The sequence below is a fragment of the Glandiceps talaboti genome, chromosome 5, assembly GCF_964340395.1.
Source record: "Glandiceps talaboti chromosome 5, keGlaTala1.1, whole genome shotgun sequence".
Lineage (NCBI taxonomy): Eukaryota > Metazoa > Hemichordata > Enteropneusta > Spengelidae > Glandiceps > Glandiceps talaboti.
Window position 1 is genome coordinate 8,767,679 of NC_135553.1, and position 24,822 is coordinate 8,792,500.

The following is a 24,822-nucleotide window of genomic DNA, read 5'->3' on the forward strand; positions in this document are numbered from 1 at the left end:
CAAACAAAGCAAGTCTACAAAGAAAACCATATCACTCATAACCATAAAAAAATATGAAGGACAAAACAAATAAACAATAGCCCATCATAGCTAAGACTAATCATAGACTTATGTTGCAACGGATACTGCAACAACTGTAAACTTACAATGTTATAACATATAGTCTGCTAGTTGTACAGTAGAACTATTAAAGACACGTGTATATACATAGCTGGTAGTGAAAATGATTACAATATCCGTTGCATAGAAACGTTAATATTCACATTTAATCAAATGGAAGGCGAAATTATGAACGATAAGGGTAAATATCGTTCATAATTTCGCCTTCCAGTGTTGATATGTTTTCCTTACCATATATAACAACCAAGTACAATATATCGGCTATGTGAGGATTTATTTTTTAGAATTAACATTTCAAAGACTATGTAAATGCCTTCAACGATTCATAAACTTTTGGTCATGTTGCTTCTTTTGGCTGGGAGTGACTATGGCATTTTAAACTTGATTTGACGTTATGAAGATATAGACGGATAGAAGCAAACGAATAACCTTCGACCTTGGAATGGCGAGGTCAAAGGAATACATGCAAGCGATTCGTTGCTTCCTTCTCCCTATCCTCAAGTGAACTCATAAGTCGTCGAGTCCGCTACCATCATTGGATTATTTGGCATAACCGTCACGTCACAACAGTACCGTTCGTATTTTCTGGGTTAGTGATTAGTTGAACTGCAGTGTCGGAGGTATAAGACATTCTGTACAGAGGAATGACAGGTACGGAAGCTTAATGATATGGCAAGCCGTTCAGGCCAAAATTATTATTCTATTTTAGCTGTAGACTTCCGCCATTTCCCCTCTGTTTACTGGCACAGAATAAGACTAATCGTAGACTGAACATTTATCACTTTTAGGTGAAGTGTGGATGGACGGAGAACACTTATGACAGAGAATAGTCTATCATCTGCCAGTAGGAGCATCATTCTATGTATTCGTATGTATTCAAATCAAATGTCCACATGAGTGTACAGCGACCAATGTGTTTGGCCTACCGGAAGTCAGTCATTTGAGTCACTCCACCGTGACACCCATTTGTGGAAATTGAGTTGTCCGAACACGTACAACTTTTTTTTTCAAAAGAAAGTTTTTTTCCCAAAATAACTAATAGTAGTATCGGATCTTGGTCAAAAAAAAAGTTGAAAAAAAAGTTTAACAAAAAATATATTTTGACTTTCAATTATATATAATCCTTAAAAAACATTCCGGTTTGACGAAAAATAAAACAATAATCTCAAATAAATGAAAACTTGGTTGAATTAAATGATGGCATGGAATAAAAGTGTGGACCCCATCGAAAAACTACGCATAAACAGTTAAAATTAGTTTGTAACTACGAAAATTATAAAATACTACAGCTAAAATAGAATACTGATTTTGGCCTGAACGGCTTGCCATATACTGAGGACACAGGAGTATTTCTTTTAAACCACGTGAGTAGTTTTTATTTCATGGGAGTAGTTTTATTTTGGGTTTTTTACCATGGGAGTAGTTTTTATTTCATGGGAGTAGTTCTTTTTTACCATGGGAGTGTGTTTTTTATAGTTTTACCATGGGAGTATGTTTTTTTTTTACCACGCGAAGTTTTTATTTCATGGGAGATCCACTGTTTTGTCAACAATGTCAGACCATTCTATCATCACTGCTTGAAGTCGAAACACTGCTCGCCGAATTAAGGTAATCCGTACATGACATACTTTTTCGAGTGTCTTGTCGCTTTATACTTAACCCCTGAGATTGTGCTAGGGTTGAAAGAGTTGAAGGCAGTACTAGATATTGAACTAGTACCCGTGTATATCCAAACCCATGCCACCGTGACGGTCTAATGTACATGATATGCGACTCGAGTCATCTGTGATGATCACGTAACACATTTGTATGACTGGAGATACAAAAGATCCAAAACCTAAGACTTGTATTATTAGTATTAAACTCAAATTAAATGGAGCAGGCAGATGAAGTACGAGAAAATTAAAACACCAAAACCGATGATAGCCAAAAAACAACAACTATAAACACTGTACGAAAAGTCTTGATTTATCCACGGTGATATCTCCCCTGGGGGCTGTAGACAGTCAAATGTTGTATATCTTGTTGTTCGACATAAATAACTTTGCTGTTTCTATATCGTCACCCATGCATACTGTATACCTTTCTGCGCATTTGATCCCGACGACCCCACATTTCTGATCATTTCAACGTCGTTTCAGACACTGCAGACCTCTTCGTTTAGGCTGTGTAGGCATTCTTTATCAATGTCGTTGAAGGAGGACTATAACGTTAACAACGCTCATTTGCACGGTGCGGTCCCAAGCACGATATTGAAAGAATTAGGAGGTTTTATGTCCACATAGCCTGACAAAGAAGCACACAACATCCGCGCAAGCCATATATAACCATGATGCAAACTTGCTAAATGCTAGCTAAAAGTGCAGAACAGTGTATTAACTGACAGGTAAGGTGGGGCTTGGTATACAAGACTTCCTATAAATTACTCTATGCCAATGGTAGTAAGTATACAATTTCCCAATCACTGCTTTTTTTGCACATATCAATCTTCGAAAATTCCTACAAATTGAAATGGTGAGAATGTATGCCGATTGGTAGAGGTCAAAATCAACACATGTTATATGAATTTTAATTTTGTCTTATTGTAAGGGCGGCCTTATTTATTTTTCTGTTTCTCATCTCCCGACAGACCCCCCCCCCCCCGTTTGTCACGTCGGAGCAGCATGTGTCATGGCTAATAGAGTCTTCGAGGTTTGAGGGACAGGGCTCGAAATTAATGCCGTCGCGCGCAGGCCGCCAAATCTTCAGGCTGGACCGGAAGATTTTGGAAAGACCTGCCCAATTGATAGGTACATTTTGCTGCAATGTAATAGCTCAGAATATTTCATTTTCAAAATTATGCTTAAAATTGGTAAAAGGCATATTGCATTCATCAAAAAAACCAACATTTTTGACCAAATTTTTAGCTTTAAATCAGTTGTATCATCGGGGAAATGACCGACTTCGTAATAACATTTCATGACCCATGACATATGCATGACCTAGGAAGACGTTATTTGTTCATTGCGCATGTGCAATAAATGAAATTATCACAGCTTCACGATGTACAACTTACAAGCTTCAAATTGTGTCATAAACATAGGTTTTAGGCATGGATGTTACACAAATTGTACAAAATGACTCAAAAGGAGCAGTGATAGCTGATCATTTAAATGGTTTCGGCATTGGAATGTTTGAATGTAAATTTGTCGGTGTCGACACTGCAACAATGTATAATTGCTATTGCCTATTGCTAACATTAGTAACATTAACAACATTTACTAGTTGCAGAAGACGCGTTGTATTATCGAATCTTTCGAAAACCAGCAGCACTTCAGAATGATAAACTGCATACGAGACGATATATGTGATATGAACTGGAACATAGACTTTATTTATCAAAGACCTGAAACCTCACGGCTTCACCCCAAAGGCACAGCCAAAAGTCGACTGGATCACCCCAAGGACAGAGCCAGAAGTCAAGTGCCTAATTTTACAAATCACTAATACAGGAAAACTTGGAATGTCTATTGTCTAAACATGACTATATATAAATTACGCGAATGACGCGTAGGTCCTTGAATTTGAAACAAAAAGACGCCATGATGATAATTGTTTTCCAGACATGATAAGTTATTAAATAAGCTTACTAAAACATGTAGAACCATGACAGTATACTGTACTGCAAGGTCAACCAAGACAGTCTTAATTTTGTACACATGCATGGTACGTTACCGATGTTTACATTATTGCTTTTATAAGTACATTGTAAATCCTAAAGGAGTACTGATCGAGTTCTAGAAATGTTTACATGTTATCTGGTGGATTATTTTGACAAGTTCACACTGAAGAAAAATCTTTCATAGAAGTAAAATGATTTATAAAAATGAAAATTCCTCTAGCACACTGATGACAATCACGCAAGTGTTTCAAAAAGTTACATACTAAAGTTCAAATAGGATAACTTGGCTAGCGATATCAATGCCACTTTGATTAATATGACGAATGTATTAGTACTCCATGATAAAAGTATACAATAATTCATGGCTACAGATATACACCCATCAGGATGATAAGTATTCATCTTCTTACAAAGTTGTTTTACGGACTTGTCAAACTTGCTACAATGAAGGAAAGAGACATGTAACCTGTAAGGAATTCAATAAAGAGACGAGAAAAGAAGTTGTAGAGAGACTGACAGGACAGAAAGTACAGAGAATAGAACTGAAAAAATACAGATTTTTTTCCCTTGCCACCTTTTTTTATTTCGCCCGCCCGCCCCGCCCCGCCTGACTATTTTTGTTTATCTCAACTTACATACAGTAACAGACGTTGGAACGAAGTTGAACTTACATACAGTAACAGACGTTGGAACGAGGTTGAACTTACATACAGTAACAGACGTTGGAACGAGGTTGAACTTACATACAGTAACAGACGTTGAACTAAGTTGAAGATGATGACCAAAGACGAAAAGCGGGAATTCGATGCTACGAACTCCCAGCTTGATGCAACTGCTACACCTGAAGCAACTACAGCTAATGTACCTGTTATTGTAACGTCTAAACCTGTTGCAGCAACATCTGAACCTACTGCAGCAACATATGAACCTGCTGCAACTACATCTGAACCTCTCTCTGTAAACCTTGAACCTGCTGCTGCTGCTACAACTTCTGAACCTGTTGTTGCAACATCTGACTCTGCTGCTGCGAAGGCTGACCCTGTTGTCGCAATATCTGAAAGTCTTGCTGTAACATGTGAATATCTTGCCACAACCTGTGAATCTGCTGCAACAGCATCAGAACATGTCATTGCAGCTGCTACAAATGACACAACATCTAAATCTTATACTGAACAGAGAGCGATGGGACGGGTGAATGAAGCTTTTGAATTTAACGATGTTGTTAAGGAGGTGAAGAGAGATAGCAATGTGATGGTACCGAGTCTGGGAACTCTGGAAAATGAACATGAAGTGATTACTGATCCACTGTTTTGTCAACAATGTCAGACCATTCTAGCAGGTATGTCAGAACTGACAGCCTCGGAGACAAAGGACCCCTCAACTTGGAAGCGGTAAGCGTTTACATTACAGTTCAATCATGCACTATGTGCCTAATTATGTATACAAAATACTGTTAAGTTTTATTGCATGTGGCATTTGTCTTATTATAATCTTCTTGCGGCTAGTATCAAGTTTTAAATAAAAGCTGCAAGCAACGTTACAGCGGGCTAAGGTTCCACAAAACAACAAAACAGTACAGGCTTTGTGCATTCATAAAGTGTGATTCTGACTGTTGCTGTTGGCATGGTTACGTTTGCTAGACACATTCGTGTTCATACATTGAATACTCTAATAGTCTCCCTATCACCTGTTATGTGTGGACAAATCATATACAAATAATTCCTAGATGTTGATCTCGTTTGATAGCTATGTACACTCTCTACAGGAAAACATTAAAGTAACCTGGTGATAATCGTTCAAACTTTATACAGTAATATTGATTTATTATAAATAACTTTCTATCTAAAAGTAAGCCAGTTCAAAGATAGGGGGTTATTGCCAATAAGTAAATGTATATTCACTATAACAAACAACTCTTACTACTACTACTACTACTACTACTACTACTACTACTACTACTACTACTACTACTACTACTACTACTACTACTACTACATGCGCGCATGCCTTTGTACAGTTGCTTTATTAAAATCAGAAATGAATATTCATGTCTCATCCACATTAACACTTTGACAATGATTTATTACCACTGAAGGAAAATGGAACAGGACAACGAGGTAACAGAAACTATTGACAAACCACGTGCACGTAACCTCCTGCAAATCATTCGTGACGGAGGCTGGGGTTTGATGATCGTTCTGTCGGCTGCCACAATCGATGCTCTTATTTCATCATTTGGATATGGGATGAGTCCTCTTTTCCTTGAACTTAGAAGTCAGTTCAAGTCAACAGCAGAAGAAACGTCATGGGTTTTATCATTGCAGTATATATCCTACGTTTTCGGTAAACATAGCTATTATAATATTGTTGTACATTTTAGGCAATTGATAGTTTAGTATTCATATCATGAAGAAAAATACAAATATCAGCTTATTTTAGTGAAGTGACCCTCTGGAAAGATATACGTTTCACATTAGGAACAAAGGAATTGTTGTCACCTCGGACCATTATACTGATCTGAGAATTAACCTCGGCAAGAATGATTTTTAAAAAAAGGGGGGGGGGGACGCCACTCCGGTAAATAAAGGTATTCCCATAAACTATGGGGTCTGGAAGGTCATTTCATGATTTACTACAATTACTTGCGAGAAGCGGAACATCAAATTGATCTTGTGCCCTTTTTAGGGTATGTTTCCTGTGGGCCACATTACCTCATAGGAGTCAGTGGAACTGATTATTCATGATGAACAATTAATATGCATGACTCATAGATGATTATTCCCCTCAGTGTAAAACATCTCTCATCAAAATCTAAACATACAAGTACGAAATCGCAGAAGACAATTTTGTGTTGTTGTTGTTGTTGTTGTTGTTGTTGTTGTTGTGTTGTGTTGTGTTGTGTTGTGTTGTCTTGTGTTGTCTTGTCTTGTCTTGTCTTGTCTTGTCTATAACTCCTCTGCTTTTTTTCAATTTTCATTTTAGCGTTTATCGGCACGCAGTTAGCTCGTGCTATTGGACCTCGCAAGACAGTAATGATATCTGGAGCTGTGGCAGCCATTGGAACATTCGTTAGTTCGTTTGCTACGAATATATACTTTCTTTATCTAACCCTTGGGTTGGTAACAGGTATGTTAAAAAAAACACGAAAAGTTGAGGATTATTCTATAATTTTGCTATTTTGTAGTCATATCTGAAATTGGAAACGTTTTGATGTTTATAACAATCAAAGAAGCAAACAAATTGACATGTTTGGGTATGTTATAGGAGTCGTCATCGACAAAAACAGTGCATGCATGCAATTGTGATCGCATTTTGACAAAAAGGTGTTATTTTTCAATTATATTGTATCATGCTACTATGTGTCATTCTGATTGGATAATAACTGTGGTAAAATCCCATTTTACCACGGCTGGTAGTGGTAAAATGGGCCCCTAAACTAGCATATGAATAGTACATACAAGCTGAATGTGGAAACCAAAAGGGGGGGGGGGGCGTTTGACTATTAGAAAAATATGGGGTTTAAAACAAATAAATAAATAAACAATATGTAATATATCAAACCCAGCTAGCCAGGGGACCGTGTAGAACGGCTCGAGTCCATGTTTTGTGTTGATGCAGTGTGTGTGTGTGGGCGACATGAACGTATCCACTCATCAAAATATGCTCGTTCTCGACGATCTATTACCGTCGATCTTTTTCTGTACGTGCGAATTCGCCTTTTCAGGCATATAAATAACCACAGAAACACATTTAGAAGAAATAGACACATATTTTGATATAATATAATATGATATAATAGCAATAACCCCCGCGAAGGCGGGTATACACTCGAATTTGGTACAATTCGCGACATATAGCACTCGCCATTCGGCTCGTGCTATATGGAGCGAATTGTACCAAAATCTCGTGTATACCCGCCTTCGGCGGGGGTTATTGCTTAATTTGATATATTGGTTAGCATGTAAACTGTTTAGGATCTGGCATCTTCAACACATAGGGCTTCATGGAATGTATGTGAGACTATCGAAATTATCATTGTTTTCACATTTTGGGCTACCATGACAACAGTAAAATTATTTTCTGTTTGAGTGATCTCGCATAACAAACCTACAGACAGACAGACAGATAGACCGACAAACAAACAAAACATGTATAAGTGGAAACCAAACATTCCGTTAACCCCCCCCCCCCCACCACCACCACCACCACCACCACCCCACCCCCCTTGGCGGAGTTAATGCAGGAGAATATCAATCTGAACAATTCATCAGCCCATATCGTGACATGTTTTCTTCTTTCAACAGGTGTGGGTTTTGCAGGCAGTTTATCAACAGCCCTAGTAACCAATAAGAAATATTTCCCAAAGGAGAAAGAATATGACCTGGTCAACAGATTGGCAATGTTGGCGCCCGGTATAGCATTTTTTGTATTTCCACAAATAACACAAGTCTGTATTAACCAGTATGGTTGGCGAGGAGCTTTACTAGTTGAATCTGCAGTCATCGCCAATCTCTGTGTTTGTGGTGCCCTCTTAAGACCTTTGAAATCGGAGTCGACGTTAGTTCAATCAAGAGAAACAGCGACTAATCTCCCAAAAAGTTGCGATCTCAAAGAGCACAAACAGTCTTTCCGTGGACGTTTTTATGCATTATCTACACCAATTTTTGTCATGTATCTTATTTCTGTATTGACTCTGACACTTGCCGTCAGTGGATCAACGGTGCATTTACAATCACGGGCATTCGAAGCTCAAGTCGGTACTTTGCAGCAAACTGCCTTTCTTGTGTCTATAAGTGGAATATGCAGCATTGTTGGCCGAGTTTTTAGTATTTTCGTCGGGAATTGGTTGAAATTTTCCTGCATCATGACGTATATATTGAGTGTTTTCGTTATTTGCATTGCTTGTTTTATACCCCAGCTTGCAGATACCTACACAGGTTTTGTTATTCTGAGTGGACTCCTTGGCTTCGGTTCAGGGATGTCTTATTCTGTGTTCTTTTCTTGTGCATCCTACCTGATAAGCCCTGAGAAACAAGCTAATAAGAAGCAACTTGAGGCTGAAGTTGATCGAGTTGATGAACCTAAAGCTGACGTTGGTGATTCTTTCGCTGTTGTGATGTTTTTCACAGGGATAGGTTTGGTCATCGGGGCACCCATTGCAGGTGAGTAGCGTTATGGTTTACGAACCTGTCAGATTTGTATACTGTGTGTAAAACTCTGATGTAATAATGTAAAAATCAATGAGGACTGTTGTTTTTGAATTGACCATTACTTGTCATTTTGTAAAAACTATTTCCACTGTGCAATTTTGAAACATTAGGTTACTAGTATATCTCAGTGGGAATATCCAAACAAATTCTTACACTAATAATGAGAACAACCGGTTAAAGGGGTGCCCATCTTGTTGTAGTAGGAAATTTCTATAAATTGCACTAATTTTGTGGCACTAGAATAAAAAAAAAACGTTTTGTAATAGCTTTGCGATGAAATTTAACTTTGAACTTTTATACTTTCCAAAATGTCCAGGCCCACTTAAAGTACGCATGTTTTAGCCAAAGGGGCTCTCTTTCAAGAGACACCCCAGAAATAAAGCCGTTCTTCTAGCTAGTTAAATTTGACAGGCCACTTACTTCGTCTGTCTGTCTGTCTGTCTGTCTGTCTGTCTGTCTGTCTGTCTGTCTGTCTGTCTGTCTGTCTGTCTGGTCTGTCTGTCTGTCTATCTGTCTGTCTGTCTAGCGTAATTTGCTGATAGCTTTACTATGATAAACCCATGGATTGAGTGTGGAGTATGGATGGGGTGGGCTTAATTAGGCTTAGATTGAGGGTCAAGGCCAAGGCCAAGGCCAAGGCCAAATGGATATTTATTATTATACCACTTTCTTGCAGCCGTATAGGGATTTGGACATTTACAACGTTGGTGATGAAAACAAATTTTGTCTTGTTCATATTGTAACTATATAATACAATTACATTATTGCTTTTACACTTTTACAGGACGAGTTTATGACACCACCAACAACTATGACTATGCCTATTTCGTATTTGGAGCACTTAGTCTATTCAGTGGAGTCATCCTCATTCCGGGATACATTTGGACTAAAATACAGAAGAAAAAGAAGGGGGAAGGAGACATCGAGATAAAACACGATGGAGAAGAAACAACAATTATAATGGATGAACACATCACGTGCACCTAGCAACAGTAGAATCTTTGCAGACAGATCCGAGCCTGTAATTATTTCAATTCTACAGTTATCATAAGCGATAAATATTTTGGTTGCTAAGGGGTTTTATATACAAGTGGAACAATTATAACGCAGTTTATATAATTGACAAAATAACAAATTCCACTCAAACTGTTGATACATACATATGTGGGGTCACCATGGCTTAAAGTGGCCATATGCCATATGGATGAGAATTTGGTATTTATTTTGGATTTTTATTTGATAAAACAGCTTCACCATGTTTTTCTACTTGAAAAAATAATGCAAAATAACATATACCAAATCCATGTTCATAACTCAATACATTGCAAAAAGATGCAAAAAGTGTAAAAAGTTTGTTATTGTACGTACAATAACAAACATTTTACACATTGTTTAATGTTTTGCCGTTTATTGAGATGTGAACATGGACTTGGTATATGTTATTTCACATTATTTTTTCATGTAGAAAAACATGGTGAAGCGGTTTTATCAAATAAAAATCCAAAATAAATACCAAATTCTCATCCATATGGCCACTTTAATGCAACAATGCCTAGTAAGTGACGTTTTGCTTACTAGGATCCCGACTTCGTTACAGGCAACACTATTGGCTACTATCACTGATGAGAGAGTGCTTTTTTTTCGTTGTTTTTCGAGGTTTATAGAAACCTATCTTCCAAACATTTAAAGGGGAAACTGACAAAGTATAAAAATCATTATCGATGGACAGAATATCGTAATCTTAGATTTGTTGACTGGGTAGATTTCTACAACGGCTGAATTGTGAAATATTGAAATACATTTTATCAGTCAATAATTTATTCCACAGTAGGCCGAGTTGTATTGCTGACAAAAGCCCTCCTTATAATCAAGAATGGAGAATGAAGACACCTTACATCAATACTTTCAATTCCATTGTGAAATAGTTGATATGTCTATGTACTAGTATTGTATTGTACTGTGTTGTATTGTATTGTATTTTATTGCCAATGTCGTATGTCAACGTTTCCCTTATTCTTTTCAATGCTACGTCGTATTTGTCACATACAGAATGGCGAATCTCACGCGGTCAAGAAATATGCCTCCTTTTTGTCATATACTACCTGCACGCGTTGCTTGCACTGGAAATTACCACTGCATTGAAGCGTGAATGAATGCACACATCGCCATTCCTTGACAGAACGTGAAATTATATGGTTGTAATTTCACGTTTGTCATCAGTCTTTATGAAATGTCCGCTCATGTATACCATATAATTAATCATATATTTATATAATTTTGTATATTTATCATTTTTATCAGTGTACTTTGTGTTATTTTGTTCTTTGTGTATTGTTCAACCATAGATTATTGTATATTCCATACGTATTTTTGTGTGATATAAAATGTATGAATGCAAGACCAACTCTTTTGTTTCCTTTGCATTCTTTGTCATTCTTCCAACAAATGCAAAATCCAAGCTGCTTTCGGCAGACCGTAGACTAACCGCTTTAAAAATCATATTACTATCAAATTGTAAAGTATAGTAAAATGTATAGAAGCGCCTTGTAGACCGAATGTTGAGCATAGCAATGTGACTTTATTTCAGTAGATAGGTAGCGCTGAGATCGGACGAGCCGTCCTTGGCTAACGCTCTCAGCAGTCAAAATAAAAAATACAGAAACTGCAATATATAAACTTATTCATACATATTTAATTAGCGTCAGTACTGCGATATGTGGGCAATGAAAATTATAAATTAACGACATTAGTAGTATAATACCGTAACGGACATAGAACCCCCGACATGGAACGATGGTTGCTGCACATTAATAAGTTCCTTACGACAACAGCCATATATTGTGACAGTCCTACGACAAACTTTGATGAACAAAAGGCATTATAAGAATGAACACCCTGTATGGAAATATGGAGATTGAGGAATAACAGAGAACTGAACAAAGTGTTGCCATATGGATAAGAAATGGGTATTCATTTTGATAAAACAATTTGCTACGTTTTTCTACTGTAACAACTGTGAAACAGCATAAACCAAGCCCCCGTCCGTAACTCAGAATGTGTACAAAGCTGATAATGTGTAGAAAAGTTTCTTTACAAATCACTTCCTGTACGTACAATGACAAACGTTTGACAGAATTTTTACACAATAATTATTGAGTTACAAACACGGACTTTAGGAGCTATGAAGATCGACAGAGACAGAAACAAAAAAGTAACGTTTGACCTTTTTAACATAAATGAACACAGACCCTGTAACGGTGGGGGTCAAAGGTGAGCATATATAGATATACACACTCGACGCGACGCGTTGATTATTTCTTCCTGTTCTCAGGTGAACTTTCTATCAGCCAATTACCTCCAACGTCGTAAATCGCAGGCCTCTTTACGGCACCCTCCAAGGTCGTAATCCACATGCCTCTTTACGGTACCGTACTCGCCAAGAGGCCAAGGGTACTTATTTCGCTGCTACAGGAGACATTCTAATATGTGCTTTGGCTTTATAGTTTGCGCATAGACCGTGGGTGGAGGGTCTATTGCTTGCGAGAATTATTATCTTATCCTAAGTCCATAGCTTCTTTGGACATATTAACAGCGCATTATCATGTACAAAGGACAGAAAGAGATGATACCAGCCGTATTTTCGTTCTACTGTTTTTATTTTATTTTTCCCTTTTTCTATATTTCCGAATTTAATATATTTGCTTGGTATAACTATAAGGCGAAACAAAGGAGACTTGTATTGACATTTTTATATACGTCACATAGACAAACAAATTCCTAAGACATGTCTGTGTAAATCACATGTACGTGTAAATCACATGTACGTGTAACTGACATGTACGTGTAACTGATATGTACGTGTAACTGACATCTCCGTGTAAATGACATGTACGTGTAACTGATATGTACGTGTAACTGACATCTCCGTGTAAATGACATGTACGTGTAACTGATATGTACGTGTAAATGACATGTACGTGTAACTGATATGTACGTGTAAATGACATGTACGTGTAACTGATATGTACGTGTAAATGACATGTACGTGTAATTGATATGTACGTGTAAATGACATGTACGTGTAACTGATATGTACGTGTAAATGACATGTACGTGTAACTGATATGTACGTGTAAATGACATGTACGTGTAACTGATATGTACGTGTAAATGACATGTACGTGTAACTGACATATCCGTGTAAATCACATGTATGTGTAACTGATATGTACGTGTAAATGACATGTACGTGTAACTGATATGTACGTGTAAATGAATACTTACGGTACAAAGTCATGTTCATCCAGAAGATTCTTGTACTCAGCAGGGTTACGTAATCTGTATTTCTGCTGTAAAGGGGTGTCAACTTTACCGGGACAAATTGCTGCCACCTTGATGTTATTGTCTGTCATTAATACATCATTCTATAAAATTGAAGGATATATCATCTTTATTTTGATGATTTCACACATTTACTAAAGGTACTGTACTAGTAAATGTTTACCGGATACATAAAATCGTACAGCTATAATTATCTTTGGCTCTTTATTTTTGGGCTAGTTAACAGAGTATGAAAAGTTCTTTGTTTTTGCCTGTGGCTAGTTCCGGCTACTTCTTGCTCGTTCTAACACATGAGTAACATCAAATATCATCAAACTGTTGGTAAAGAGTGTACACTTAAAAAAAAAACAATAAAATGGCATCAAACGTGATACTCACAGCAATGTTTCTTGTAAAACCAACAATACCGTGCTTTGTTGCTCCATATACAGATAAATATGGAACTGCCATGAAAGCTGGTAGTAAAAGACAAATACTTTAGAACAATATTAAAAAACTGACCATACAGGATACTACACCCTTGTGAACCCAGTTGAACCTTACTCGGTTACCCAGACACTTGCCGTTGAGGGCTCCGTTCGGAGTCGGGGTGATGCCCTCAACGGCGAGAGTCTGGGTAACCGAGCCTAAGTATTACCTGAAATAATGTTTGCTTGCGCTTGAGCTACCTTTGTCTCAGTATTTTTTTGTTGCAGAATCATTTACAATATAACAATGTACACCTTCCCCACATTACAAACAACAGTGAAATAATCAGAACAAATAATTTGAAATATATAGGATCATTTGAATACTAGTAGTTGTTTCGATAGCTCTGCCAGATAACTGTTTTTGTCATCCAACTTTTTGCTAGTAAAATGGTATGAACTCAATACACAGATTGGTAAAATTACTAAATTGACACTAACCAGTGACTGATGCTGTGTTTATGACGATACCACCATTACCTCCATGTTTGGTTCCCAAATACTTTACTGCCAGGTACGTTCCCCGGATGACACCTTTCTAAGTAAAAATATTGCAAGCAATATGTTAGTATTGTTACAGACAAACGTACACAACTGTTAAAATGAGCCATTCTCGGCAGTACGTCGTGAAATGACCACAAGCCTTACATTAGATTTAAATTAGATGTAATATAAGCTACCTTGATCTGTCTTATATCAGCAGCAACGTACAACAACAACAACAAACAAACAAACAAACAAACAAACAAACAGACAGACAGACAAACAAACAAACAAACAAACAAACAAACAAACAAACAAACAAACAAAAACCCTCTGGTTATTAATATTATGTGTTCATTGTCGTTCCTGTTTATACATGTACGGTTATTTACGTAGAACGAACAAGTTAAGACGAAAGCCAAGTTACAGCAAGGGACAAGCAGACGAAACGACCCAGGAGACACTTATAAGCTTATATAGGCTAGGATGTAGCCTGAAATAATGTGTGTTCTTCATTGTTCATATATTTTTCTAAAAACTTGCCAGATTGACGTCCACTGTAGTTTCCCAATCTAACTCATCCTGTACAGCAGCATTGTTGAATACGTAGTCTAAACCACCAAAATAACTCTGTGCCTCTTGGAAGGCAGCTGAAAATAGAGAGAAAGTGATAAAATTACTACTACGCAAATATATCAGCAAACTAAGATAGCCAAAAACTAAACATATTGTTGTAACATGGCGCCGGACTTAAGCTGTCAATGGGCGGTGATGGCACTAGTTATACAAAATTTAATGCACTCGCAATACAACAGAATGGCGTCTCTAAGCTTTCCTGAAGTGACTACACATTCAACTTCGCTCTGATTTTACACTACCAAGGTGATTATATCTGTGATTCAGACCAATGCACCACTATCACCCATTTGTCTAATCTACTACATGCTAATTTAAGTTTGTGGCCATCTTAGTTTGCTGACAGCTTGCTTTCCGCAGTAGTATCCTATCATGTATGTGCACTGTGTAAACCGAACTTCAGTGCTACTAAGACGTCAAATTAATACATACGATAATGATAATCATGAATTGTCATTTCCTTACTATGGTTAAATAAACGTATGTATCATCAACCGGTCTTATCATTTTTATAGTGTTATTCTTCATAATTTCAGAATATCTTTAAAAAAACAAACAAACAAACAAACAAACAAACAAACAAACAAACAAACAAACAAACAAACAGATAAAAGCAATCTCTATCAAAGTTATGGCTATAAACTAATTTGTTTGGCCCAAATAATAATGAAATCATACGTCATATTCTACCTTCAAGGTCAGATTTAGAAGTCACATCACATTTAATGAAACGAATTCTCCCCTGTCCATGTTTGTTTGTTAGTTCTGATTCTGTCTTCTTTCCTCTGTCTTCATTGATATCTATTATGGCAATGCCCTGTGGGTGTAAATATTCAGATAGGTTAGCAAAGAATAACATAAATAATTTTTTTTTAATTCTATAAATTACAAAAGTCACAAAATACGACTGCTACGTCGAAACTACTATTTTTTCTCGCAATAATGGATTGATATATTTGATCAGAAATGAATTATCACATGATTTTTACACGTCATCGAGTTTAAATACGAGACAGCTCTGTCAGTTGGCAAATCGATGTCATCTTTCCACATGCATTGAAGGCATTGGCAAAGTATGCTTCTCCTGTACAATACATGAACATAATTCGATTGATAGACAGGGTACGGTGACAAGCAATATGATTAAAATCAGATGTGGGAAGGCGGCGATCACCCGGAACAAAACAAATGACACACGAAACGATAAAACTTGAGGTAAATAAAGACATTTAGCCACTTTCACCACATTAGATTTTAATCAGATTTAGTGACAAGTGTCATTGGTGGACACGGGCGTTCCTGTGTTAGTTAAAGTTAGGCGAAAAAAAATATATAATTGTGTATTTCCGATATTCAGAAAATAGGGTAGGTCGGAATTTAAAAAAAAATATATATATTTTTAATTGTATTTAATTTTGAAAAATATTGTTTGAATCAAGAACAAACAAGATGCCGGTCAGAATACCCCTTCGGTGTTATTTGGCGTTATGTCAAACACAACCATAAGTTCTGAAACTTCTTGAGTTTTGTCATTATGCGTTATATTCAAAGTAGGTAGTTATATCATGTACGCGTTACTAGTACAATGTATTGAATTTTGCGCTAAGTCTTGTGATATAGTTGTTGTATATCTGAAGTACATTCAAATATTATGTCTGACTCTGTACATTTTCCTCATTACTCTGCGTATCAAATATATTTCCGTTGTTGATATTTTGTCTGTGAAGTTGATATTAATTTTTTTTATAGCACTTATTAATTCCTGTATATTTGAGCTTTCGTCAACCGGTATCATACAGTAACAATATGCAGTCCCGTAACGCATCGTAGCATTCTCGCAAACCAGAGTTATTATTTCTACCACTACATTTCGAAATAAATACCTGTGGAAGGCTCGTTAAGAACGTCGCCGTAAAACAGGTCGTTAAGAACGTTGCCGTAAAACAGGCCGTGGTTTGCGACGATGGCATCGTATATGCTTATCACAATACATATAGGTCAAAATTTGCATTGTCAAAGTCCGACTGCTTGACACAGGCTCCACGACTCGAACTATATACATTGCACGTGATGAAGTTAAAGAAAGGGTCGCTATTCAGAGACATATATGATGGTTATTTACGCTTACATTATAATAAGCTTACTATCCAAAGTGTAATATACACACGTCGATAAACTATTTTTTAGAATAATGCAATAAATATCCCAACTTATTATCGCCAAAGCATGCAAATATTGAAAGCTGTCACTAGTTATGTCGCATCTGCTATTATACTCCTCCGGGCTACTCCCTGCCTCGACCTCATTTTACAACCATGCAATTTCGTATCCCCAAAACCAAGTGTTCGTGTACTACTACAACAACGAATCTTTCTGAGTCCCGAGTGTTTAACTAGTTCAAAGCCACAGAATCATAGATCCATCGACGTAGCACTGTATGAGCTGTAACTGTAACTGGCGTCACGACTTATGGCGGTAACTAGACTATGTATGGGTACATGGCGAATGCGTCCAATAGACTGTTTACTGTAACATTTGCATCAAGTTCTGATTAATACACCACCTTTATTCTCTCCTCCAATAATCGTTCAGTTATAGCTCTGCCAATGCCAATCTGATTAAAATCTGATGTTAGATAGGCTGGTTTTCCTGTATTTACCTTTATTCCATCGTTATTGCGTCTTTTACGTTAGTTTTTATTTTTCCTGGGCGAACGCCTTTCCAAAGGCGTTATAAGTGCCACTTTGTTAGAGAGTTCCATATTGTCTGTCGAGTCTTGGTGTCACTTAATGTATGACGTCACATTTTCAGTTCAACCGGAACTGTTCATTCACGATAGTCTGAGAGACGGCTGCGATGCACTACCCATTTTAGGGACTTATCAATCAGTGTTGACAGTCTGGTGAGGTCGGTGGATTTTGTCTTTGTCACTCCCCCACCCCACCCCTTGTGAAACCCAAACCAGGGAGACTATTTTACCTAGCTGTAAAACAATTGACACAAGGCAGCACCATAATATATTTGATGTAGTATGCGTAAGGAAAAAAAGTGGTAACCATTTTTTCATTAAATTAGACACACACACACACACACACACACACACACACACACACACACACACACACACACACACACACACACATATATATATATAGTTTTGGTAGTACTGGAGCTCTTTCTTGGTTGTAACTTGGAGTTTCACGCATTGTGCGATCATCAGACAACTCTCAGAGTGTGTGTGTCTGTGATTTATGGAAAAATAAATGGAAATTATGGCCACAAAAGTCAATTGGGAAATAAAAGATTGTCGATTTCTTTGGAAACAAGAACTTTTTGTCTTTTTATTATTCCAAAAGTACCAGAAAACAAGCTTTCATATGGCAAAGTTTTGAGACAATTTAATAATGATGATCATCAATAATCTTCCCTGGGGATGGTATAATCCGAGTTTTTGACTGGTTGACGACACATAGTCGACGCGATAGTGTGCGCGACAGAGGTGTACCACCACCCACCCCCCGGGGGGGTCATCTTATTGCTAGGAAATGTGTTATAGTTGCACAAACAGGTCAAGTTAAGAAAACCGGATTGAATCGAAAATAAAACAAAAGTCTATAGTGAGGCAGAGAGAAAAGATATTAAAACATTTACGTGAAAATATGCGATTACGGGACACGAAAAAAATCCTTCTAAGTGGTTAAACAATCTCTGGGCCACTGTGTTAATCAGACCGTGTTCACTCCCTTCAAACCAGTAGCGATTGTTTACGATGAATTACGACGAGTGCCGAGTGTGTCACTCATTACCACTGCTGGCAAAGACGGAACACAGTGCTAGAGAAATCCATTTGACTATACGGTGGAGATGATCGTAACACGTATAGGACTAATCTGATTAAAAGAAGGCGGCCATCACCCTGAACAAAACAAATGAGACAAAACGATGTATTGAAATAGAGGTAAATAAAGACATCTAGCCGCTTTCACCACATCAGATTTTAATCAGATTGGTATAGGACTAGACTTCAAAGATGCCCACTACACTATAGACACACATATACAGTAAGAATAACCTTTATTTCATGGATACCACATACAAATCAAAGTGTCAAAGGTAATATGTAGGATCAAAAAATCATTACAAACTTGGAAAATAGACTTTTTTTACATATCACTTTAAACTCACACATGGTGTATCGAGAGTTTCTTAAACACAGAGTTAAATGCAGCTAATATAAACTATTTTAATAAACATCTCAGAACAATTGAAAATGTTCACTCTGATGATCGATACAGGTTAAATTTGAAGTGAAGTTACCAATCTCTACATGTACATGATCTGGTTATACAGAGGTCTGAAACACAAATATAACTGTATTGTTTTTTATATGTAGAAAGGAATTTTATCTTTGAAAATGTTTAGTACATGTACACAAAACGGTGTCCTTATTGCAGGATACAGTTACAAATAACTTTCATCATTATTTGTATAAAAGCAATATATAGTATTTTACATTAAAATTGCACATATACTGCTATCAGATAGGTAGGAGAGATACTGTGTACATATCACATGTCCCATCATATACAGGTGTACATACTTCAGCTCATGTGCATTAGTACATGAGGCGGTTTACAGCTGTATATATTCCCTTTAATCTCTCATATCATGCTTGTACCACAATTGCATTGCATGTAACAAGGCCCTACATGCGTTTACTCATGTATTCACCTCAGTTGTGCATGTTCGTTTACATAATGACCACTGGAATACATTTATCAGCTGCACATGTTCATCTACATAATGACCACTGGAATACATTTATCAGCTGCACATGTTCATCTACATAATGACCACTGGAATAAATTTATCAGCTGCACATGTTCATCTACATAATGACTTCATTTCAATGATCATGTGACATCCTGCTGCTGAAGAACAACCTTATTGGGCAATTAGGCGTCAAGATTTTCAAATCGTATTATCAACTGTTTGCAATTCTAGTTACAAGCATGTTATGAGAGATCAAACGAAATATTGCTGGCTCTGTAGACAGGCTAAGTGTATATATACATACTGGTGCATGTATATATATAAGTTCCACAAACTCTGCACAAATTTGAGCTTATCAATCAATGCTACACATTGGCAATATCCCCAGGGTGATAACTGACAACTCTTTTCATCAAAGTTCTACTCTCCTAAACATCAAATATGATGAAAAAGTATCAAGGGAGAATAACATATATTTTGCTCGAGTTATCCTACATGTCAAAAAAATATTTAAAGGCCCATAACTCAATCCCAGGTTCTCACATAAGGGCTATCTGTGGAGCCAAAATGGTTTAGTCTATATGCTAGTGTGGCTTCAAATCTTAAGATATCTCTTCACCCCATCTAGCTGTATGAGAAATCATGAATCAAAGTTGTTCGTGCAAATGGGTAAACTATAGAAACATGTAAGGAACCATAACTTTGTTCTGGGCCAACTTTTTCTACCGCCCTGCCAGACAACTGTTTTTCACATCCACATTTTACTCGTAATGTTAACTGTGCCTTTGATTACCATGACTTGCAATCCTATATATAATGAATATTGACTTGAGTAAGTAACATTAACTTGACTCTGAGAATAGCCTCATGAAATAATCCACTAACCTGATAACAGAGTTGTTTATAAAACAGGAAGCATGATAAGACACACTTTAGTGGGAAAAGTGATCTTAGAGAGAAAATACTGACATGGGAAAGTTGAAACTGAGACATCTCAGAAAATGTGTGAATCTGTGCAGTTTTTTTTAAAAGAGGTTGACATCGGAGGTACTGTTTATAAGTTAAAGGCAGACCTATTCTAAATATTTCATATACACATGTATGAATGAAATGGCAATTTTAACAGCACAATTGTGGCAAGTTGTCACAATGAACTCACAACAAAATATTATACAAGTAGATACAGTTCTCCCAAATCACCTCTCTAACCTTACAAAATAGGTTCCTTTGATCTCTTCCATAATATTTAACATTGCTTTGACCAATCACATAATGACAGATCACCCATGACATTTAAAGTCATTTTAGGTCGCCTATGACCGCTTACATTCTGAGGTCACCTCTAACCCCCTCACACTCTAGTTTATCACCTCTGACCTCTCAAATTATGAGTCACCTCCAACCTCTTAAAACATGATTGGCCCTCCCTGACCTTCTGCATCCAGAGATAGGTCACCTCTGACCTCTCACATAATGAGGTCACCTTCATCATGTCAGTTTGCATGACGTCACCACTGACTACCCTCTTTACAAATTTCAATTTTTATAAACTGTTTCGATATTATTGCATTTTGTAATTATCAATGTGCAAATCTCAATCTTCTCTGCACTATTGTAATGACTTTTGTTCACTAAAAGGTACTGAGCTCATGGATAAAGTTGCTCAGTGTTAGCCAACAACAGCGACCAGCTGTGACTTAACCTGCCTGTAGAGGGCAGTGTTACAAATGCAAGAGATCTGTATTTACATTATCACTGTAAATGCCAATACATATTAAATTGACAAATCATTTTAATGAACAACTTGAAAACCTAAAAGTTTTCAATAAAAAAGCAATGTATTATTTATTTTCTCTTAACAGGGATAAAAAGTAAACACATTTCTTTTTGAAAACCCAATCTTAGTTCATTTTAGTATAATTTTTGCACTTCACCAAAAAAAAAATGGTCTTTGACACAATTACAAAATTTCATGATAAAATGAAGTCTATAACAATGGAAAACAATATTACAACACTTTTGAATTGCAACAAATTTTTAAAGAAAATTTCTATTCATCAATAAAGACAATTTAAAAAAAAAAATTTTGTGAAGGTCACAAAACATGAAATGTCTTTATTATGATGTAGGAGGTAGACACTTTGTACACCATGGTACTTACATCGGCTTTCTAGTGATCTGGGTGATCTTATTTCATGTTGCTTCCAATCGCAAGACTTCAAAACTTAAGGTGGTAAATGTTTGAGTAAAACAAAGTAAGAAAAAATCTGTTTAAAAAGGGTGTAGTCTGCAACTTTTGGTTCATAGTACTTAATTTTGTTTACAAGGAACAGAGATTGTAACTTATGGGTCTTGGTTGTTACTTTTTCCCGACAAGGTGTACTTTATGATTCTTAGTGGAGCCCCCCGTCTGCAACTTATGGTTCTTGGTGGTTACTTTAACCTTGCGTCTTGGACTTTTGAAGTCCCCGTGTATATATAGCCACTTCTAGCACATATCTACATGTAGAGTAAGACTTAGATTAAGGGTGTATTTATTTGACGTTTTAGTTGAGAATGGAACCCAAGTTACATACTGCCACTCCAACTTTGGTTTCTATATCCAGTCTGGTCACACTGGAGGTCAAAGTTCATACGAGCTTTGATCCTTAAAAAAATTATAATTTTTCGTTTGAAATCAGGTGATGGGAAACAAAAAAAAAGAAGAGAAATAACTAGTGTTCTTACTTATTAAGTGCTTTATTCAATGTTTCTGATAATGTTTCATTTATATCACGAGTACAAATTAATCTTGCATGGTACCATGTGTATTTTTGTACATATTCGATACGAAAGTTCAGTTTCCACATGCAGAGTTTCACACGAAACGATGCTAATGCAGCATTCAAATCAAATTTGGGAATGAAATGAATGATGATACAATGTATTACACATTATTGATCAAAAAAATCAGAGCTCTACCACCCAGCAGCTAAAATGACTTGGATATTTATATCTTAAACTCTGACATGACTTGAATTATTGTATTTTTTCCATCGTTACACAAAACACTGAAACATATCAAAGATTAAAACAATAAAGTAAATCTCAAATATGGCAATCAATGGCTTAAAATGTTACAAATTCAAAAACATTTATTTTTTTCATTTTTTTTTTAAATCTTGTATTTTGAATTATGATAATTATACAATATGTTTTAAAATTGATATAGATGTTTGGTAAACTCACTGAGTGGTTACTTGTTCTTTTACCACGTGAGTCATGATATAAATGATGATATTCTAATAAATTGATAATTTGATCACCATGGCAACAATAGATAAAACATATAAAATATCTACTGGTTATAAAAACACTTGAGTTTATGTATGTCTTTTAAGAATCATTTGAGTGTGCTCAAGTTCAAGTGTTGAGATTATGTTAATTTATCTTGATGTGACATGAACAACAATAGGGTATAAATCCAAAATTCATATCTGAATAACTTTGTTAATAATAACATTTTAATATTTACACTAATTTAATCTACTATATATTCCACTTTTGTGCATGGTTTATGACACTGCAGTTTATGTGATGACATTGCAGTTTGCGTTGATTACATCACATTTTATGCTGTGACATCATGGCTTACATGTGGTGATGACATCACAGTTTGTGTGTGGTTCTGACATCACAGTTTGTGTGTGGTTCTGACATCACAGTTTGTGTGTGGTAATGACACCACAGTTTGTGTGTGGAAATAACATCACAGTTTCTGTGTGGTGATGTCATCACATTTTTCATGGTAATAACAACACAGTCTGTACCCTTTTGTGAAGTACGTTACCACACACCCATACACAAAACCAACACATCACAGACTTAATTGCTTACTGTCTGTATCTAATTCCAATACATAAAGAGTTGACAAAAGTCCAGGTATATGAGAACAACTTGGTAAACCTATGTGAGTAATAATTAATATTTCAGAAAAGTAGGAACTAGATACCTTAGAGTCCAAATAAAGAAGAGGGATTGTTATAACGCTACAGGTAGATTCTACTGACTAAATGTTATCTCACATTTTGTAAACTAAGGTTTTGTTCATTTCATCCAAATCACTTCGACTGAACCAGATGCTGTAGTCACAATTAATTCACACAAATTTGGTGGCTTGATGAATACCTAATGAGGGAGAATCATGTGACCTTTGACATACATGTAACAAGTGGTACTTGATTTCATGGAAATGTTTATAATGCCTTGATGTTATTCAAGTTAGGAGAATCTATATGTAGTGTTATAGCGCCCCCTATAGTCTGTGACAACACTAAGAAATGTACTTTGATAGAAAGGGTTAATTTTGAAGACAGTTATATACATCAGTCTCATAAAAAACATCTTGAAAAACCTTTTCTTATTCAGTACTGACAAATATAAACCACGTTTTCCTTAAAAATATACCAACCTCATTCATAGGTTTCCCAACATTTTTTTATACACCTATATGTCTCCCCCCGGCACTAAAACGATGACAATAGTTACTACTAACTCACCTGTAACATTCCCAGGTGCCGTGTACATGGTGAATGTATTGTTAATGACTCATTCAAAGCTAACAGAGTTAGTGATGTCATCAATATGCAAATATACATCAAGTAAGTTTAAAAGTTTTCTCTCAAGTGCACTGGTGTGAGTGAACAAGGCAATATAACGATAAACGATGGTGTACACAGTAAATAATGACTAAATACAGCTGTGGATACATATTTACCATATTTCAGCCTATTCTGACAAAAAAAAACCCACAAAATTCATCAGATTTATTACTCTGTTCGAAGACAGATAGCAAACTAAACATACACCTCATCGTGGTAAGGTCTTTTGAAATGACTATGGCACTTTGTACACCTTTTGTGTGAAATGTCAATTTTGAATAAAAACTACAACTTTTCATCAAAGACAGCAACAAGCCTTCTTTTCATTCGTCAATCACGACCTTTCACCTTTGTTTGTTTGTTTGTTACATGATGAAGATTTTACTTCCTCTTGGGGGGACAAAAATTTAATTATATTAATTTCTTCCGTTTTAAATATCTACAGCTTCAACTGAGTTTCCACTGAATCCCCTTATTTAATATAATTTGTA

At 36.3% G+C, this 24,822-nt stretch overlaps 4 protein-coding genes across 6 annotated transcripts in view; 1 reads left to right on the forward strand and 3 right to left on the reverse strand.

Moving 5' to 3' along the window:
• LOC144434925 (arsenite methyltransferase-like) overlaps nucleotides 1-24,822 on the reverse strand; it is a 320,525-nt gene that overhangs the window by 28,502 nt on the left and 267,201 nt on the right. The gene's annotated exons all lie outside the window — the stretch shown is intronic.
• LOC144435677 (monocarboxylate transporter 13-like) lies at nucleotides 627-10,242 on the forward strand. Of its 3 annotated transcripts, none has more exons than XM_078124282.1 (6): nucleotides 627-771; nucleotides 4,423-5,172; nucleotides 5,877-6,124; nucleotides 6,764-6,907; nucleotides 8,086-8,943; nucleotides 9,776-10,242. In XM_078124282.1, the coding sequence occupies exons 2-6, from the start codon at nucleotides 4,556-4,558 to the stop codon at nucleotides 9,976-9,978; spliced, it is 2,070 nt and encodes a 689-aa protein (XP_077980408.1). In that variant the 5' UTR covers nucleotides 627-771; nucleotides 4,423-4,555; the 3' UTR covers nucleotides 9,979-10,242. The 3 variants fall into 3 exon arrangements, with proteins under 3 accessions (XP_077980408.1, XP_077980407.1, XP_077980409.1); XM_078124281.1 differs by lacking the exon at nucleotides 627-771 and adding an exon at nucleotides 958-988; XM_078124283.1 differs by lacking the exon at nucleotides 627-771 and having other exon boundaries at nucleotides 4,416-5,172; nucleotides 8,086-8,193.
• Nucleotides 13,272-21,180, reverse strand: LOC144434985 (15-hydroxyprostaglandin dehydrogenase [NAD(+)]-like). The gene is made up of 7 exons (XM_078123517.1): nucleotides 21,069-21,180; nucleotides 17,482-17,567; nucleotides 15,609-15,735; nucleotides 14,826-14,932; nucleotides 14,241-14,337; nucleotides 13,711-13,787; nucleotides 13,272-13,415 (listed from the first exon to the last, which is right to left on the reverse strand). The coding sequence occupies exons 1-7, from the start codon at nucleotides 21,178-21,180 to the stop codon at nucleotides 13,272-13,274; spliced, it is 750 nt and encodes a 249-aa protein (XP_077979643.1).
• LOC144435183 (protein tweety homolog 2-like) overlaps nucleotides 19,030-24,822 on the reverse strand; it is a 76,173-nt gene continuing 70,380 nt past the window's right edge. Inside the window, exon 14 of the mRNA XM_078123755.1 lies at nucleotides 19,030-24,822. This exon is cut by the window's right edge and continues 372 nt beyond it. The gene's annotated coding sequence lies outside the window, so the exon portion shown is untranslated.

What these genes read in the sequence shown, in the direction of transcription:
- LOC144435677 (XM_078124282.1), top strand. Translation starts at nt 4,556, where the DNA reads ATGATGACCAAAGACGAAAAGCGGGAATTCGATGCTACGAACTCCCAG. An exon ending in AACCCTTGGGTTGGTAACAG is followed by an intron (nt 6,908 to 8,085) that starts GTATGTTAAAAA and finishes TTCTTTCAACAG; the next exon opens with GTGTGGGTTTTGCAGGCAGT. An exon ending in CATCGGGGCACCCATTGCAG is followed by an intron (nt 8,944 to 9,775) that starts GTGAGTAGCGTT and finishes ACACTTTTACAG; the next exon opens with GACGAGTTTATGACACCACC.
- LOC144434985 (XM_078123517.1), bottom strand. Translation starts at nt 21,180, where the DNA reads ATGAAGGTGACCTCATTATGTGAGAGGTCAGAGGTGACCTATCTCTGG. An exon ending in TATTGGAGGAGAGAATAAAG is followed by an intron (nt 15,736 to 17,481) that starts GTGGTGTATTAA and finishes TTACACCCACAG; the next exon opens with GGCATTGCCATAATAGATAT. An exon ending in CTACAGTGGACGTCAATCTG is followed by an intron (nt 14,338 to 14,825) that starts GCAAGTTTTTAG and finishes ATTTTTACTTAG; the next exon opens with AAAGGTGTCATCCGGGGAAC.